Source organism: Lepidochelys kempii, chromosome 1 (genome assembly GCF_965140265.1).
Source record: "Lepidochelys kempii isolate rLepKem1 chromosome 1, rLepKem1.hap2, whole genome shotgun sequence".
Lineage (NCBI taxonomy): Eukaryota > Metazoa > Chordata > Testudines > Cheloniidae > Lepidochelys > Lepidochelys kempii.
The window spans coordinates 136,980,834-136,998,830 of record NC_133256.1 but is presented as its reverse complement, the minus strand read 5'-3'; the positions used below and the strand labels follow the sequence as shown (position 1 = coordinate 136,998,830).

At 41.4% G+C, this 17,997-nt stretch overlaps 1 protein-coding gene across 5 annotated transcripts in view; it reads right to left on the bottom strand.

Moving 5' to 3' along the window:
* The window catches only part of SYAP1 (synapse associated protein 1), a 44,006-nt gene that overhangs the window by 10,901 nt on the left and 15,108 nt on the right, over positions 1-17,997 (bottom strand). For 3 of the 5 annotated variants that reach the window (XR_012160276.1, XR_012160278.1, XM_073356017.1), the window contains exons 5-8: positions 17,057-17,196; positions 9,554-9,699; positions 1,573-1,631; positions 490-637 (exon numbers count right to left, since the gene is read on the bottom strand). Coding sequence is in view for 3 of the 5 variants with exons in the window: in XM_073356017.1 (XP_073212118.1) it covers positions 490-637; positions 1,573-1,631; positions 9,554-9,699; positions 17,057-17,196 (493 nt within the window). In the remaining 2 variants the exon portion in view is untranslated. Of the gene's footprint in view, positions 1-489; positions 638-1,572; positions 1,632-3,825; positions 4,414-4,837; positions 6,295-9,553; positions 9,700-17,056; positions 17,197-17,997 lie in introns of those variants that run through there. The other 2 variants (XM_073356008.1, XM_073356034.1) reach the window with 2 other exon arrangements.

The window sequence follows — 17,997 nt, the reverse complement described above, 5'->3', positions numbered from 1 at the left end:
ACATTGAGTTTGCAAGGATTGCAGTTACACAAAAAACCTTTTACTTACAATCAAGTATGTGAGATGGGAATTAAGAAAAAATGAGAATCCCTGTCATTTTCAGTCATTTTTTCATAGCAGAACTTCTTGTAAAGTTGATTGTTTCTTCAGAACATTTTTTTTTGTTACTAGTATTCCATGCAAGAGACTGCTTGAATAGTGATTAGTCCTTTCTGCAGTGAGGCATTCCAGAAATAGTCAAGCAAAACATGTAATCTTCTATGATGACATGATGATTTTTTGACTTGGTTGTCAAAAAGTTACTTGCTTAGTAAGAGTAGAATTTTACAAGGCTCAGTCAAATTATTCTGTTATTCCAAGTCTAGCAAACCCTTACTACTATCTTTTGAAATTCAGAAAACATTACAGTTTTTTTTTAAATTGCCGAGAATGAATGTAATCAAATGTATAAAAAGCTATTTACTTTATTAGCTTTAATTTTTGTTTTACCTTCTACTATGGAGGTCTCCTTTTCCTTTTTGCCAAGCACCAATTGTTCCATTTCCTTCCTTAGGTCTTCCTGATTCAGGTTACATTCATCAAAAGCATCACTAACAAATTCTGATACACCTGGACTAGTAGAAATCTCTTCCTCGTCCTTGAATAAAATAAATTTTGATCATTCGAAAAGGAAAACACACTTGACAATCATTACTCTATGTGAACTTCTCTTCCATAGCTTAATGTAGTCAAATACAAATAAAAAAAATCTATTTTGTCAGTTACCATATCTTCCTGTACAGAAAAAAACCATTTGATATACATTTTGAAGAAGGGACTAATTTCCATGTTACGTTTTTTTATTTTTCTACTAAGAATTGTAATTCAGTTTAGTAATCTCCAAAAACAGTGAAAAGATTAAAGTAATTTAATCGTAATAAGAATGTTTATATTAATTGTGGAGGCAGTTAAAAAATTAAACACTGTCCATAAGAGGATGAGAGTTATAGTAGGATTGATCTCTGGAAACCTCTCCCCTGGTTTTAGTTAACAGAATAGAATTCATTGGTCTCATTTCTCTAATGTTCTGTACTGCCATAAAGAAAAAGCTGTAGCTAGACTGCAGAATTAGATGTTGAACACTGAACTTTTTGGATATTCAGTTGTAAAGTAAGTTCTACTAGTATTAAGATATATGACAATATCGGCAAAACCACCAATCTACATTTAAAATAAGTATTACTCATGGTGTATTAAATGTTATTACTGCTTAGTAAATTTATAGCTCCAACTCTGTCTGAAAGAGTTTCCTGGCACCAATATTGCAATCCAAGATTAAGAATAATGTCTTTAGTTCTCTTTATGATTTCTGCAGTGGCAAGCAAAATTGTTTTCAGTGTCATAATGACATAATATTAAATCTTAGCAGAAGTCTCCAGAAATATCAATATTGTACAGATAAATATTTTATTATGAAGCAAACCTGCTATCTCTAAATATAACAAAAAACCTCAAACTCACAGTTTGTGTGATCATACATTAAATGTAAATTTCATACACTGAACTTCAGATGTAGTATACAACCACTGTTACCTCTTGAGGTTTTAGCTGAGATTTGATTCCAACCGGTGGTGTTTTGGGCCGTACTGTTTCTAGGAAGAGAAAAAACCAGAAATTTGATATATTTTACTATTCTTAAATATCTCCAGAACTAATTTAAACTATGTAAGTATTAACTATGCAAGGAAATTTTCTATTAAAGGAGATACATTATATTTAAAGGTTGAGTTATGGGTGAAATATTTATCAAATAAGAATGAATTAACCAGAGAATGTTTTTTTCTACATTGATTCTATTTTTAAAATGAAATTTAAGATAAAATTCTGTAAACAGTTGTACACTTATTATTTCAGACTAAGGGTAAGTCTACAGTAAGAACTTATTTCAAAATTATTCTTTTTATACATTCGGTCTTCTATGTCCCCACTAAAGAGCGTGAATTCAGCAGATTGCGTCCACAGTACCAAGGCGAGCATCGAATGTCGGAGCGGTGCACTGTGGGTAGTTATCCCACAGTTCCCGCTGCCCATTGGAATTCTGGATTAAGCTCCCAGTGCATGATGGGGCAAAAACATTCTCGCGGGTGTTTCTGGGTGTGTGTCGTCAGAAAGCTACGGCAGACAATCGTTTCGCACCTTCTTGGTGTGCAGATGCCATACTGCTTTAAGCAGACAGTGCACAGCTGCTCTCCTGCTACTATGAATCCACCCCCCCAACTCAACTCTGCTCGGCCATCGTGAACTGAGCAGCACAGTTTCCGCTTCCAACTCTGCTCTCCCACTATTGCCATGCTTCCAAGCTTCTCCATGTTGTCTGTCCCGGGCTCCCTCCTCCGTGAAAGCCACAGAAGACAACCATTTTCAGCCTTTGTTTGGCTACCGTGAACCAAACAGCACAGCTTCTGCTGCCACTCTGCTCTCCTACATTTCGCGCCCTTTTTCCAGGATTACCTGTGCAGGCGCCATAGCCATGGAGCCTGATCAGATCTCCGCTGTAGTTTTGACCATTGTAAATACCTCGCGCATTATCCAGCAGTATGTGGGGTACCTGCAAAACTGGGTGAGGAAGCGATGACAGCGCAATTACTATAGTGATGAGGACATGGACACAGACGGCACAGCATGTGGCAATTGGTAGATCATGGTGCTGTTGGGCCAGGTTCATGCTGTGGAACGCCGATTCTGGGCCCAGGAAACACGCACAGACTGGTGGGACCGCATAGTGTTGCGGGTATGGGATGATTCCCAGTGGCTGAGAAACTTTCGTATGCGTAGGGCCACTTTCATGGAACTTTGTGACTTGCTGTCCCCTGCCCTGAAGTGCAAAGACACCAAAATGAGAGCAGCCCTCACAGTTGAGAAGCGAGTGGCCATAGCCCTGTGGAAGCTTGCAATGCTCGACAGCTACCTGTCAGTTGGGAATCAGTTTGGAGTGGGGAAATCTACTATGGGGGCTGCTGTGCTGCAAGTAGCCAACGCAATCATTGACCAGCTGCTATCAAGGGTAGTGACTCTGGGAAACGTGCAGGTCATAGTGGATGGCTTTAATGCGCTGGGGTTCCCTAACTGCAGCGGGGAGATAGACGGAACACATATCCCTATCTTGGCCCCGAAACACTGGGGCGGCCAGTACATAAACCGCAAGGAGTACTTTTCCATGGTGCTGCAAGCACTGGTGGATCACAAGGGATGTTTCACCAACATCAGCGTGGGATGGCCGGGAAAGGTGCATGACGCTTGCATCTTCAGGAAGGAACTTACTTCCCAGACAAGCAAATTACTGTTGGGGATGTTGAAATGCCTATAGTTATCCTTGGGGACCCAGTCTACCCCTTAATGCCATGGCTCATGAAGCCATACACAGGCACCCTGGACAGTAGTAAGGAGCAGTTCAACTATAGGCTTAGCAAGTGCAGAATGGTGGTAGAATGTGCATTTGGATGTTTGAAAGTGCGCTGGCGCAGTTTACTGACTCAGTTAGATCTCAGCACAACCAATATTCCAATTGTAATTGCTATTTGTTGTGTGCTCAACAATATCTGTGAGAGTAAGGGGGAGACGTTTATGGCAGGGTGAGAGGTTGAGGCAACTCGCCTGGTGACCAGTTTCACACAGCCAGACAACAGGGCGATTAGAAGAGTGCAGCGGGGCGCACTGCACATCAGAGAAGCTTTGAAAGCCAGTTTCACGACTGGCCAGGGCGGTGTGAGAGTTGTGTTTGTTTCTCTTAAAGTTACCCGCCCCCTATATAAATATATATATATATTAAAGGAAATAAAGTCACAATTGTTTAGAAACCATTCTTTATTATTTGTTGCACAAAACACTGAGAGAAATCAGAAGCTAGATGGGAGTGGGAGGGGGATATTGGGTTATGGGGGTGGAGGAGGAGGGAAGGACAAGACCAGAAACCAAATCAAAATTTAGCATATGCCAGCTTTCTGCTGCTTGTGCAATCCTCTGGGGTTGACTTGTGTGGGTCCCCGTAGCCTACCTGCTGTGTTCTTGGGCGTCTGGGTGAGGAGGCTATGGAACTTGGGGAGGAGAGAGGGCAGTTGTTCAGGGGCTGCAGCGGCAGTCTGTGGTCTTGCTGCCTTTCCCGCATTAGATCCACCACACAGTGAAGCACGTCAATTTGCTGCCCCATGAGCTTAACCACAGCATCGCATGCGTCCCTCCTCTCTTCGTATTCATGTAACGCTTTACGCGACTCCACAATTGTTTGCCTCCACACATTCAACTGGGCCCTATCAGTGTGGGAGGACTGCACGAGCTCGGCAAACATGTAGTCCAGAGTTTGTTTTTTCCGCCTTCTAATCTGGACCAGCCTCTGGGACGGAGTAGATAGGGGCCACATTGAAACATTTTCACCTGCTGCAGGAGGAGAAAAAGGAAGGGTAGTATTTTAAAAGATACATTTTAGAGAACAAAGGGCACACTGTTTCTCAGTGAAACAGGCAATTCACAGTATACAGCACATGTTCTTTCTGTACAAGGTCTCATTTTGCCTCTTATACTGAAGTGCCTGCCACTTTGGTATGAGTAAGACATCACATGCGGCCAGGCAACAGAATTCAGCTTGCAGGCAGCGGCCAGGCAAAGAATTCAGCTTGGAGGCAGCCTGTGGGCTCTCTGGGATGATCACTTCACACAACATCCCATCCCCCACCACAAACACTGCAGGGCTCTGATGAGGCTCTGAGCAGGGATGAGCCCTTTAAACTAAACACGAACAGCCAAGCGTGGCTGGGTTTCCCCCACCCTCCCACTGCATTGCTCTGATCAAGCTCTCACTCACCAGAAGTGCCTTCTCCAGAGTCATGGTCCGGGAGCACGCTTTGGGAGTAGGGGGAGGCTATTGGCTTCAGCATTAAGAATAGTTCCTGGCTAGGGGGGAAAACAGATTCCCCACTTGCCGCCTGTGCACTGTCCTCCTCCTCCTCTTCGTCCTCCAAAAACTCATCCTCCTCGCTCCATGCTACTCCCCCCTTGCAGGTGTCCATGGACAGTGGTGGGGTAGTAGTGTCGTCACCCCCCAAAATTGCATGCAGCTCACGGTAGAAGCGGCATGTATGGGGCTGTGACCTAGAGCGCCTGTTCGCCTCCCTGGCTTTTTGGTACGCTTGCCCAAGCTCCTTGATTTTTGTACGACACTGTTTTGTGTCCCTTGAGTAGCCTCTTTCCGTCATGGCCCTGGAGACTTTAGCATACGTATTTGCGTTCTTTTTTTGGAACGTAGTTCTGCCATAACAGATTCGTCTCCCCAACATGCAATGAGATCCAGTACCTCCCGTTTGGAACATGCTGGAGCTCGTCTGTGAATCTGGGGCTGCGTGGTTGCCTGTGATGGTGGACTCTGCATGGTCGCCTGTGATAGTGGACTGTGCTGATGGTGACCAAACAAGAAATTCAAAAGTTCCCGGGGCTTTTACTGCCTACATGGCTAGTGCATCGGAGTTCAGAGTGTTGTCCAGAGCGGTCACAAGGGAGCATTCTGGGGTAGCTCCCGGAGGCCAATATCGTCAAATTGCATCCACAGTACCTGTAACCTGAAACTGCAGTCTCGATTTTAGCGCTACTCCACTTGCCGAGGTGGGGTACAGAAATCAGAGTAAAGAGCCCTTTAAATCGAAGAAACTGGTTTGGTCGTGTGGACGGAACCAGTTTTATTTCGAGGTAACTCAGCTAATTCCGAAATAACAGCTTACTGTAGACCAGGCCTAAGGAAACATTGGCTAAATCAAATTGAAAAAACTCCCTACCAAGAAATAAGTCAACTAAATAGATCAGTATCTGGGTGAGGCTTCCAGGCTTGTGATCTTCCTCACAAAGTCAATTAGAAGGTAAGATCCAAAATCTCCCTTTCTGAGAGGATTTTAGCAGTCTGGAATCTAGGCTATGCTAGAACTCCAGGTCAACCTCGGACAGGCTTACTGAAACAGAACGATTGGGAAGGGAAAAACATTTTGGATCACAGCCCTTAGTATTTTGCATTCCAAGTTGCATCCAATCATATCAGTTTGGTAATGTCAAGTAAAGATGTAGACTGGCCCCTGCAACCCAGTTATTGCCTAGCACGCCACCACCACAAAGGGAGACACTTTTAGCCCATGAAATGACCTAGTTTCTAAGGTAGGGGGCCCTCATGCTTAAAAGGCAAGGATACCCAACCATTGTGCGACATAAGGCTCTATTAATTCAGGTAAACAGCTTCTTTGTTATGAGCAAAATTTAATCTGAGAAAATCCTGGGTTCTGGACTAATAAAATATGAAGTGGTTTTGAGCCACAGCAGGTCCTAAGGAGAGAGAGAACAGATGGGGACAAAATGAGAGGCGATGCAGTGATCTCTATAAAAATGAGAGTTGACTTTGTGCAGAAACTTTTGCCTGTGAAATATCAGGAAGAGCGATTTACAAGAAAGTGCTACTAGTTATTCCAGCCTCCTAGTGCAGAAACAGCCTCAGAAAAGGTCAACTTAATTGAAAATCGAAATGGGAAAAGCAGACTCTGAAAACTCAAATTTATATTCCAACAAGCTGTGGTCTAGCAGCAATATTCTTAGCCATACTGAGAAACCTGGTTACTAGGACTGGGATCCAACTAGAAAACCCTCTGTGTAATACCTAATGTTCTCCAGAGTGTTGCCTGACCACTGAAAGGCCATTGAGCAGCCCCTTTATTTAACCTTAGCTAGAAGAACTCCAGCACATAGGAGACAGAGCAGAAGATGGCCCTCTCCACTTTGCTGAAAGGTAATGGGATATTCCTCCTGACCCCTCCCACTTGTGGTGTTATTTTGTTTGCAGAAGTCTTTTTAGATTTCAGCAAGTTGCAGAGTACCCTATCTCCTATAGCCTTGTGAATTAAGGATTCTCTTTCAAATGCAAATGTAAAAGCCTAGACTTAGAAAGTGGGCAGAACTCCTGCAACAATGTCATGAGAAGTTGCAGTGCAAATTTAGGAGTTAGGGTTCCTTACAGAACAAAATTTTACACTGATACAGAAGATCAAGATTTTAAATCAGCAATTACTATTTCTATTGCATACTTTGAGCCTCCAGTCAAGTGTGTTAAGCACTGAATGAACAAATAAACGACCCAGACACTCCACCAAAGAGCTTATGATCTAAGGCACTTTGTGTAAATTTGTTAAATGTCACAATTTCTTTCATTTCAGTTCCCAATTAATTAGCCATAACATTAGCAGTAACTCCTCATTTGCTGAAGCTAGCTTTATGAAGCAGCAGGATATAGAAACAAAAATTAAATTAGAGACTTTTAGTAGTAACACGAAAAGTGGAACCCAATAACCAGAGAATACATTTTTGCTGAACCAGGGAAACTTTAAAAATCCAAACTTTATACTATGTACAAGTTTAAAAAGTCAGTAGCAGGATTACAGTAGCATCTACAGTGGTAGGCAATATAAAAAACACACAAAACAGAAGACTCTCTCTGCTTCCAAAGAGTTCATAATATAATTTAAGACAAATTGTAACAGGTGAATGTAATGAACAGTCAGAAGGAAAAGGAAACAGAGAACAAGGGAAACAATAGAAAGAATGCATATTTACAGAGCCAGCAAGGTACGTAGCTAGATGTTTGAAATGTCTTAAAAATAAAATAACCTGAAAAAAAATCAACAAAATATTGGAAGTGTCTACCAGACTATCTTCCCAGCTGTTATCAGTTGGCAGTTTCTCACAGGCATGATGGCAGGAGGGAGACTTGAAGAGGGATATAAAGGAATACTGTAGCTTCACAGAGTAGTTCAAGGGCGTATGCCATGCATAAAAGGTACTGTGGAAGAACTCACAAAGGTTTTTGTGAGAGAAACAGATAACTGAGGTTAGTCTTCTTGGTGAAATGGAGAAGTGATGTGATAAGAGGTAAGAGCAAGTAAGCAGGGGGGCGCTTACACATAAAGGGTGTTAAAAGATAAAGAGAAAAATCATTTGATGTGGCGGTGATGGAGTTAGTGGAGGGACATGTTCAAAGAGATCAACCAGGAAGATGATTTTAGTAACTGCATCTGAATGGACCTGAAAGGAGTGAAGATGGGAGATGAAGAGGCCCTAAGATCTGGTCATGGCCTGGATGTATAGGGCTAGATGGAGGGGAGAGTCAGTAATACCACCCAGTTTACAAGTATTATTAACTGGGTAGATCATGATGTTGTTAGTAAAGGAGAAAAAAGGAAGTAGGGAGGAATGTGGTACACGGTTTTGGCCATGCTAAATTTAAGTTGATGACAAGACATCCAGCCTCATGCAGAGATACAGAACTGGATGGAGGGAGACAGGTTTGTATTGGAGAGGTAGATTTGTGAGTCATTGGCAGAGAAGACAGTTGAAACCATTTGAGAAGATGAGATCGCACTGAGAGTGAGCGTGGATGGACAAGAGGAGGAAGTCAAGGGCAGATCTCTCAGGACCACCATGAAAAGTGGAAGAGAAGAGAAGGACCCACTGAAAGAGACACCGAAGAAGTGGTCACACATCCGAGAGAAGAACAGAGCTGTGAAAGCCAAAAGAGGATGAAGTTTCAAGGAGGAAATCATCATAAATGATTTTAAAAAGTAGGTTGAGAGGTTAAGGAGGATGAGTATGGTGTATAGATCCTGAGAACTGGCCAAGAGGGGGCAGAGACCTTGGTGAGAGCAGTTTCAGCAAAGTGAAGAGGGTGGAAAACAGATTAGAGGGGATTCAAGGTTGGAGATGGAGGCGTTGAACTTCAGGCAATGGTTGTAGGTAGTGCACTCAGCGAATTCAGAGGTGAATGGGAGATGATGAGACAGTAGTTGGAGAAGAAGGTGGGGTCAAGGGTATCCTTTTTAAAGGATACATATCATATATAGAAAAATCAGCACCTATATTAGAAGTTTAGCTAAACTGAACGCAACATTCAAAACAGAAAACAAAAGCTGTTTTCAAAAACAAAGCTGAAGAGAAATTAAACATCTTAATCAAATTATCTGAAAACAAACAAAAACTAAAATACAAAAGTATTTCCTGAAAAAAAGCTATTAAAGGGATACTGCCAACTTAAAAAAACCCACTTGTCTGATTTAAAAAAAAACAACTTTACTTGTTACAGCCAAGATTACTGTGTTTATAAAACACCAAATTTAACAGAAGAACTAGGTGGAATGTGTAGTAATACCTCAAACTAACTTTTTTTTTTTAAATAAACTGAGTACATTTTAACGATGTATCTATACCTGAATCAACTTCAGCACTCTTTTGATGAAAACAGCCTCTCTTTAATTATACATAGAAAAGAGGGCAATATTTACAGTGAATCAGTAGATTAAAAAAACCAAAACCCTCTAAGTTTATCTTAAGAGGGATCTGTTTTTGAAACAACACTTTTTCAAGAAGCCTCCTGTATATGGTACAAGCAAGTTGCAAGCTAAAAAACGTATAGGTCATCTGATGCATATAGATACTAAGAAATGTGACAGAGTGGATTGTTCATAGTGAGCTGCTTATTCAAAACAAATACTTTCTGTACCTGTCAGCTGTATATCCTCTTTCCTGCCATTGTTCTCCTCCTTTCCTACAACTTGCTGTTGAGCAGCCAGTGCAGTGAGCTGTGCAGACTGTTTAATTAGGGAGACCCGGTAGAAATAATTTCTCCAAAACACCTCCTCCTTTACACTAAAGAAAAACACAAATATAGGTTTTTATGACTACATAGCTTTAACGATTACATTTGATTTGTGGAAAGTTTACAGTTCGTCGCAAGCAAGGTAGAAAAAACGGAGACACTGAAAGCTACTGTAGTCAAAGCTAGTGTCATGGCTTACAGGAGTAAGGGCAGAGTTTTGTTTCCACCTTCTCAAGTGTCTGGAGTACTCGGAAGTGTAACCAAAGCTTTGAATTCCCTGACATATGGATACACAGTTTAAAAAAACCACCACTACAAGAGTCTCCCGCCTCTTAAGTTACTGTTGCATATTTACCACTTAAAATGGAGTTAACAGTGTATTTTCTTAGGAAAAAAGATTAGCATAATAAACAAGCTGATGTACATTAATTATCTTCAAAAGACCATACTACCAACTCCTACTTTTCAGTGAGGCAAAACAAAACCACATGAATCCCAGCTCTAGTCTTGGCTTATCTCCCCTCTCCAAAGTCTCATCCCCTTTGATAAGGTACAACCACTTTGCCTGGGCTGGGCTACTAGTGGGATCAGAGCTCTACTAGCTTGGTGGAGAGCAGCAGATCTAGGATAAAAGGAGTACTATTTGCTCCCTCTGTACAGCACTGCTCTCTCATGGTGTTGCACCAACAGACATGGTGTCTTACATTTTTTTCTTGCTTGTTGAATTTATATTACAAAGTTTAAAACCGTTTTCAAGGTATGCTTTAGTTACACCTAAAGTAGCTGCAACATGCAATATTCTCTGTGCATCAGCTGCGTAAAGCAGTCCTTAACTAAAGGTCCAAACCTACATACATCACTAAAGTCAATGGAATGTCTCATAAAAAGCAAGCACTTACAAAATTGTGTCCCTATGATACTAAATGCCCTAGAGTGAGCTGGATGTAACCAATGTTCCCTCTAATTTTTTCCATCCATGTGCGGAATTAATTTTATGTGCACCAATATCAAGGTAATATGTGGATGTGCGCCACCAGTAGAAACAAAAAACCTAGATATAAAATCACCCTCACATATTATATAGTATAGTTTAACCCAACTGTATTTTTCATTAATGGTAAGGTAGCAATTTAAACAAGGGCCAAAGTTTGGGCTCCTCACTTAAGCAGAAAGCCCATGGGAGTTTTGGTTAACTAACAATGGCAGAATTTGGCCCTAGAAGAGTTGAATACTTTCAAAAATCTACAATCAGCAGCATATTTAAACCTGGAGTGTCACCTTCAAGTTCAACACATTTAAAAATTCAGTCCACCTGCTGTTTGGCAACATCAAATGTTCACTGTCAGTTTGAAAACAAAATATCTGGAGTATAATTGTGCAGTGAAGTATTGGTACACAGTATTCTATTAACGTGAAATCTGCAAACAAAATCCAAATCTTTATGTACAAGCTTCATAGCCGAGACTGCTAGAAAAGCATAAAATCTGAAAATTTGAATCACTTCTTTAAAGTGAAAAAGAAACCACGGAGTACTTAAGGCGCCACAAGTACTCCGCCTTTTAATTTTTTTTTTTTTTTTTTTGCTGATACAGACTAACACAGCTACTATTCTGAAACCTGTTCTTTAAAGTGAGTTACACACAGAGGCATATATTTGAAAGGAAATTACTCCAGTACTAACAGCAGAACATACACCGTTAAAGTGTTCTCCTCATATTAAAAAATACATAGTACATTTATATTCAAAAGGAGAAAATTACCTGATTCTAACACAGTGGATTGTGAAACTATATGGATCTTACAGAAATGCAGTATTGATTGTTACATTACCTCAGTGGGTTGCTATTTCTACACATTGAACTGATGGTCAGCATTTGCCAACTTATTCAGCACCTCAAAATTCATGGAAGTTTTTGCAACAGGAGTTAGCATACAATGAAGGATCAAAATAGATTAATAACAAATCCCTTTATTTAGGAAGTGTTTTCCGCAAAGTTTAAGGATTCAAAATCAAACAACGTACGTACCCACAAAGATCAGGCTTTCCCTGCAAAAATTCATAAGAAATCACTTTCTTTGGATTTCTTTTATCTAGACTCTTGAAGATTATCTACAGGTAGCCTTTAATTAGTTTCCAAGTAAAAACTTGCAACTGGGGCATCTTCAGTTTTTTTTTTCTTTTAATTCTTCATCTTTTTTTTTTTTTTTTAAAAAAACCCTAATTACATGATTTTAAAGAAGCACAGACTTGTGCCTCTAAAATCTACACAGAAAATAACTGCTGTTTTTTTGGAGACACAACAGTTGATTAATCATTTCTTTTTTACGCTATGTTGCAGCCAAACTCCTGATAGAGTGGTCTGATTGATTTATAGCAACATTTTTTTTAAAAGGACTGATAACAACTTGGATGTCTCGCTAAGGAATTGCATGAGCTTTCCAACAACAACAACAAAAAAAGGGAAGGAAGGGGGTTGAAGGAACAATGCAGTGTCCAGAGTTGAAGTGTAATTAAAATTTTGCTTTAAAAAAATCATCCCTAGGTATTTCAGCGCCCTCCCTCCACTTCTGCAGAGTGCATACAGCATCGGTAGCCCAGATTCAGACCCATGCCTTTGTGCCCAGAGAAGCTGCCCCTTCTCTCCCCAGCCCCAATATTCCTGAGCCCAGGTTTCACAGTGCGGATTCCCTCGTGTGCCAATCACACCCTTGCCTGGTGTGTTGAAACAGAACCAGAAGTTGCTGGTGCTACTCACTTGCGGTTGCAGCTGCACTAAGCACAGCCCAGGCAGCTCAGCTGCTTGTCTCCAGGGCCCTTGGTTACCGCCCTGAACTCCCAACCACTTCGCAGCCATTCACAACACCAAGCCTCTGCTCTTGTCGGTTCCTTCCGTGCGAGGGGTGGGGAGAGCAGGAGAGAAGATCATCCCCATCCTGGCAATGCAGCACTGCCCAGGGGAGCAGGATGGGGAGGGTGTTATGCAATAATCAGAGGGCAGGGTGCTGTGCAACGGCCCTGCAAGTACTGGGGCAGGGCGGGTATGGGTGCCCGCCTGGTACTGAGCCTACCTGCTGCAGGGAGAGGTGCGCCACCGCTGCTCCCTCCCCATCAGCCAGGGTGGCTGGCACTGCCCGGTTCCCCTCCAGCTGCCCGGCCCCGGCCACCCCCCACTCGACAGCAACCCCTGCCGCTGTTCTTCAGTCCTGCCCCGCTCCCTCCCTCCGTCACTGAGGATGTGCGCCCCTGCCCGGCACTTGATGGAGTGCTGCACGGCCACACAGCTTAGAGGGAACACAGGATGTAACACAATAATAGGCAAAGTATTCCACATGAGATGCTCCTTTAAAAAAAGGGAGGAGGAAGGGGAACTTGAGTGGGAAAAACAACTGAGAATGTTTGTGTATTATAGGCAAAGCTGGCTGCATTACGGATAAAATTGTCCAACACTACCCATTGTAAGACCCTGTTTCAATTACATATAACTTTGCCAAACTAACTGTTTCGACTGAAATTTTCCACTGAGAAGATTTCCACTGAGAAGCTCTAGAGTCCCCCATGTTTTGCAGCAGGGACTTAAAATATGGTAGGGGATGGCATTTGTGTCAGGGATGTGCCTTTTGCTGTTCCTCTAAAAATCCATCTGAATTTGGCAAAGTTACAAGCCTTTGAAAACTGTCATTTTGCACATGCTAAGTACAGACTTGTTAGCGCTTCAGAGCTAAAACCTTCAACCAATCCATCTGCATTGACCATGCTCCAGCTATGTGTGACCAGACTGGAAATGTGCTCTCCCCCACAGAGCAACTCAGTATACTCCAGCCCCGGGATGGAAGGGTTCAGCAAGACTTCCCTTGAAATTGTAGCTCTGGCTTCTGCATGCCATGCACTGGAATGGAGAGCAGGGAGATTCTCTCCTGTGTCTCAAGGACACCTCTCACCCCCACCCACAGCACTGAAGAGGAAGGTACCTGGCTTGAACGCAGAGAGGACAAGAGCCAGACAATGTGGGGTGGGGTGGAGTGGAGATAAGATTGGGACTTTTTAGGCATGGAGACTGGGAATTGGAGCCAGGGAGATAAATGGCGTACAGAGATTGGAAAAGGGAGCTGAAGAGACTGGAACTGATTGGGCAAGATTAGGACTGGGAACCAGTATGGTGTGGGAGAACAGGAAGATGGAGAACAGATCTGATGAGGAACTAGGGTGCCCTGGACAAGCAGCTAGGGGATGCGTGTGCTGAGGGGATAAGGGAGGGAAGGGGGGGCTGAAATTGGATCAGGAGCCTGAGAGCTGCGTGGGAGCTGAGCTGGGCTTGACAATAAGACTGGGAATATGGGTGGAGAGACTGGGACTCAGATGCAGAGTATCCAGTGGGAGACTTGCTGGGAAAGACAATCAGAACTGGGATGAAAAAAGTGTGAGGAGGAGACCGGAACAAGGAGCTGGGGTAGAAAAGAGACAGGACTGGAACAAGTTGGAGGGGATGGGACAGAAGGGGTTAAGCTTAGGGGAAACAAACCAAAGGGTCTGTAACCCCTAGAGGACATTCCCTCCTTCATTCCTCCAGGAATGAAATCCAAGATTTTAGAGTCTTGCTATTCTTCACACTCAGCAAATATCTGTGAAATCCACTGGCAAAGTGTCTCATCTCCAGGTAGTGCTGGTCCACATAGGGGATGACAACTTACTACTGCTATCAGTTACTTTGTTAACTCAAGTGGCAGAGGTCTGTGTGGTACATCTAAAGGTTCCAACCTGCTGATGAATCATTGGGATGTCAATATGGTGCCACTTCTATTTTTTCAGTTTGCTTTTATGAAAACTAAGAAATTACACACAATCCCTTCACCCCATGTTAAAAGAACATAAAGGTTACTAAATCAAGCCCTCAAAAATTAGGAAATGCCAGAATTAAAGTGCCTGTGAAACCTTAATTTGCCTCCCCTTGTGCATATAAAATGAGATACATTTTTCAATTACATGATCATATACTACTTTCCCCCACAGGAATTCTGCCTCAGTCAGTGGACAGGATGGATGGTGCTGTGTGGATAATCAGATTTGTGTAGTAAAGACAACTGTTGTCTGTAAGACCCCTGCCTCGTATATACCAGAAGTTGGAAAGTGTGTAGTGAATGAGGCAGGGAACTGCAGGAAGATAAAGTATGGTCTCACACTTAAGGAAGTTGAATGCTGCCCTGAAGAACTTGGATTCTATCTCTGCCTCCACCAAAGAGCTGAGCACTCAGAGCTGCAATTTAAGTAAATGGGAGCTGTGCTTTGAACATATTCAGTGCTAAGTAATACTAAGTATTCTGAAAAATCAGATCATAGATGTCTCAAATTGGGAACCCTGAATTAGTGGATACATTTGATGTTTATCTCTATGCCTCGGCCCTATTTTACAGATGGGGATAATAGGCACTAACCACATAGAGGTGTTGTGAAAAATAAATGAATTAATGTTTGTGAAACACTCTGATACTATAGTGAAGAGCACCATAGAAAAGTCTATCAGGAAATTAATAATTCTGTCATCAGAGCAGGGTTTGAATAGTGTGCAATAAATAAATCGTAAGACCATACCACTGAGGAGACAATGAGGAGAAAGCAAAATAATGAATAGCTAGCTGCTCATTAATTGAGCGTTGCTCATCCTGTGCACTGAATGATGCAGGGGTCTCTGTGGGGGAGGGAAATATAGTCTTTAATTACACGATCACAAACTATTGTAATGTATTCGTACAAGGGGGCTCTTCCCCGTGCTGATTAGGCCTCAACAGGAGTATTGTGTCCAGTTCTGAGCACCACATTTCAGGAAAGATGTGGACAAATTGGAGAAAGTCCAGAGAGGAGCAACAAAAATGATTAAAGATCTAGAAAACATAACCTACGAGCCAAGATTGAAAAAAAATGGGTTTAGTCTAGAAAAGAGAAGACTGACAGGGGACATAACAGTTTTCAAGTACATAAAAGGTTATTATAAGGAGGGGGGAGAAAAATTGTTCTTAATCGCTGAGGATAGGACAAGAAGCAATGGGCTTAAATTGCAGCAAGAGAGATTTAGGTTGGACATTAGGAAAAACTTCTTAACTGTTAGGCTGGTTAAGCACTGGAATAAATTGCCTAGGGAGGTTGTGAAATCTCCATCACTGGAGATTTTTAAGAGCAGGTTGGACAAACACCTGTCAGGGATGGTCTAGATAATACTTAGTCCTGCCATGACTGCAGGGGACTGGACTAGATGACCTCTCAAGGTCCCTTCCAGTCCGATGATTCTATAAATGTAGGTTGCACAAGCAACCTTAATTCTGGCATTTCCTATCTTTTGAGTCCTTGACTTTACAATCTTAATAATGTTATTTTAATGTACTTTGTGCATGTGTGTAATTATAAAGAATTCAAGCACAAGAACAAAACAAGCACAAGAACAATAACAAAAGTTTCCGCAATCTGGAATAACAAATCTTTCTATAAAATGAACTTTGGCTTTTGCTATTTTTATTAATTTTATTAATTTGGAGCTGGTCACATTCAAAGTAGTAAATTGATTGGAAGTTGTAGTAGAGCCTTAATCTGGTGTAACCAGGAAAAACTGGTGCTTAAATTGAGAGAAATAAGTATTTCACATTCTGCATGGTTCTAAGCAAACAATGTAAAACAAAGCTGGTTGTTAAAAAACAAAAGCAAACAATAAGACAACACATGGAATGAGAGAGAGAATACCAAGAGCTATTCTGAAAGAGCAAGGGAATCTTGACCACCTATACTTTAAAGGGCCTATGCCAAGTTATCTCACCTCTGTGGAAATAACTCAAAACATTAAGGAGAGTCAAGAGCCTAAAGCACCTAATAAATCAGGAAAAGAAGAACTACACAAAAGAGAACTTCTAACTATTTGTTTATAACAATCTATAACTGCGTGAGTATTTTTTATTCTCAAAGAAAAAAGTTTTGAACAATTCAAATTTTATACTAAAGTAATAAATAACAGTCTAAGATGATAAAAGCCAGAGATGGAAATGTAACGTGAAAGAGTCTCTCTCTTTAATATAGTAGGTGCTTAAATTGAAGAAATGGCTACAATTAAAAATACCTTGGTAAAAATAGGAATATTTGCATTGTATTGACTGGATATTTTCTTTAAAAAGTTTTAATACCAGTATTCCTTATTTATGGACCAACATAAAATGCATGCTTATATTTCATTCACAAAATTCCATGTATGCAAGACAAGCTATGTATAACTTATATTTATTAAAAACAACATGTGCAGCAAAAGGAATCAAAAGGGAAAGCTGAGGGAGGTGGAGAGGGAAGATGAATAATTTAGGGAAGTTAAGGTTAGAAATTAAAAGACAAATTAAGAGAGTGACAGTACACAAATATAATCAGAAATTGCTTACTGTTTAGGGACAAGATCAAATCTCATCCTGTTCAGGAGCTCATCTTCTTGTAGCATTACCATAGCGATGGGGTACATCTGGTCAAAGTCAAAGTTAAACTGAACACCTGCTGGTGGGTCACGCAGAAAGTTTCGCCTGTCCTTTGAAGAACATGCTACAGTTATTAACTGACATCAGAGGAACTATATCACATTTGACATACCAGACCATCTCACATTTCTTTAGCATCACAGCCATGTAACTTTCTGTTAAAGACAGACAAAAGTGTAAATAGGAGGATACATTTTTCCATCTCTGTTTTGGCCCAGAAGTTGCTTCAGGCATGTGACTGGTAACCAGACAAACATCATGCTGTATCTAAATTTTGTATGCATATACACAATGTAGTCTAATTTTTTGATAAGTGATGAAATTACTGAAGGTACAGTAACTCCTCGCTTAATGTTGTAGTTATGTTCCTGAAAAATGTGACTTTAAGTGAAATGATAATAAGCGAATTCAATTTCCCCATAAGAATTAATGTAAATGGGGGGGGTTAGGTTCCAGTGAAATTTTTTTTCACCAGACAAAAAAAACTATATATATATATAAAAATAAAATACACACACACAAAGTTTTAAACAAACAATTGAATACTGTACACAGCAATGATGATTGTGAAGCTTGGTTGAGGTGGTGAAGTTAGAGGGTGGAAGAGGGTGGGATATTTCCCAGGGAATGCCTTACTGCTAAATGATGAACTAGCATTCGGCTGAGCCCTCAAGGGTTAAACACATTGTTGTTAATGTAGCCTCACACTCTACAAGGCAGCACGAATGCAGGGAGGGGAGACAGCATGGCAGACAGACACACACACACACATACTGTGTGAGTGTGTGAGAGAGAGAGAGAGAGATGCGCATTGCCCTTCAAGTACACTGACACCACACTAAGTACATTGC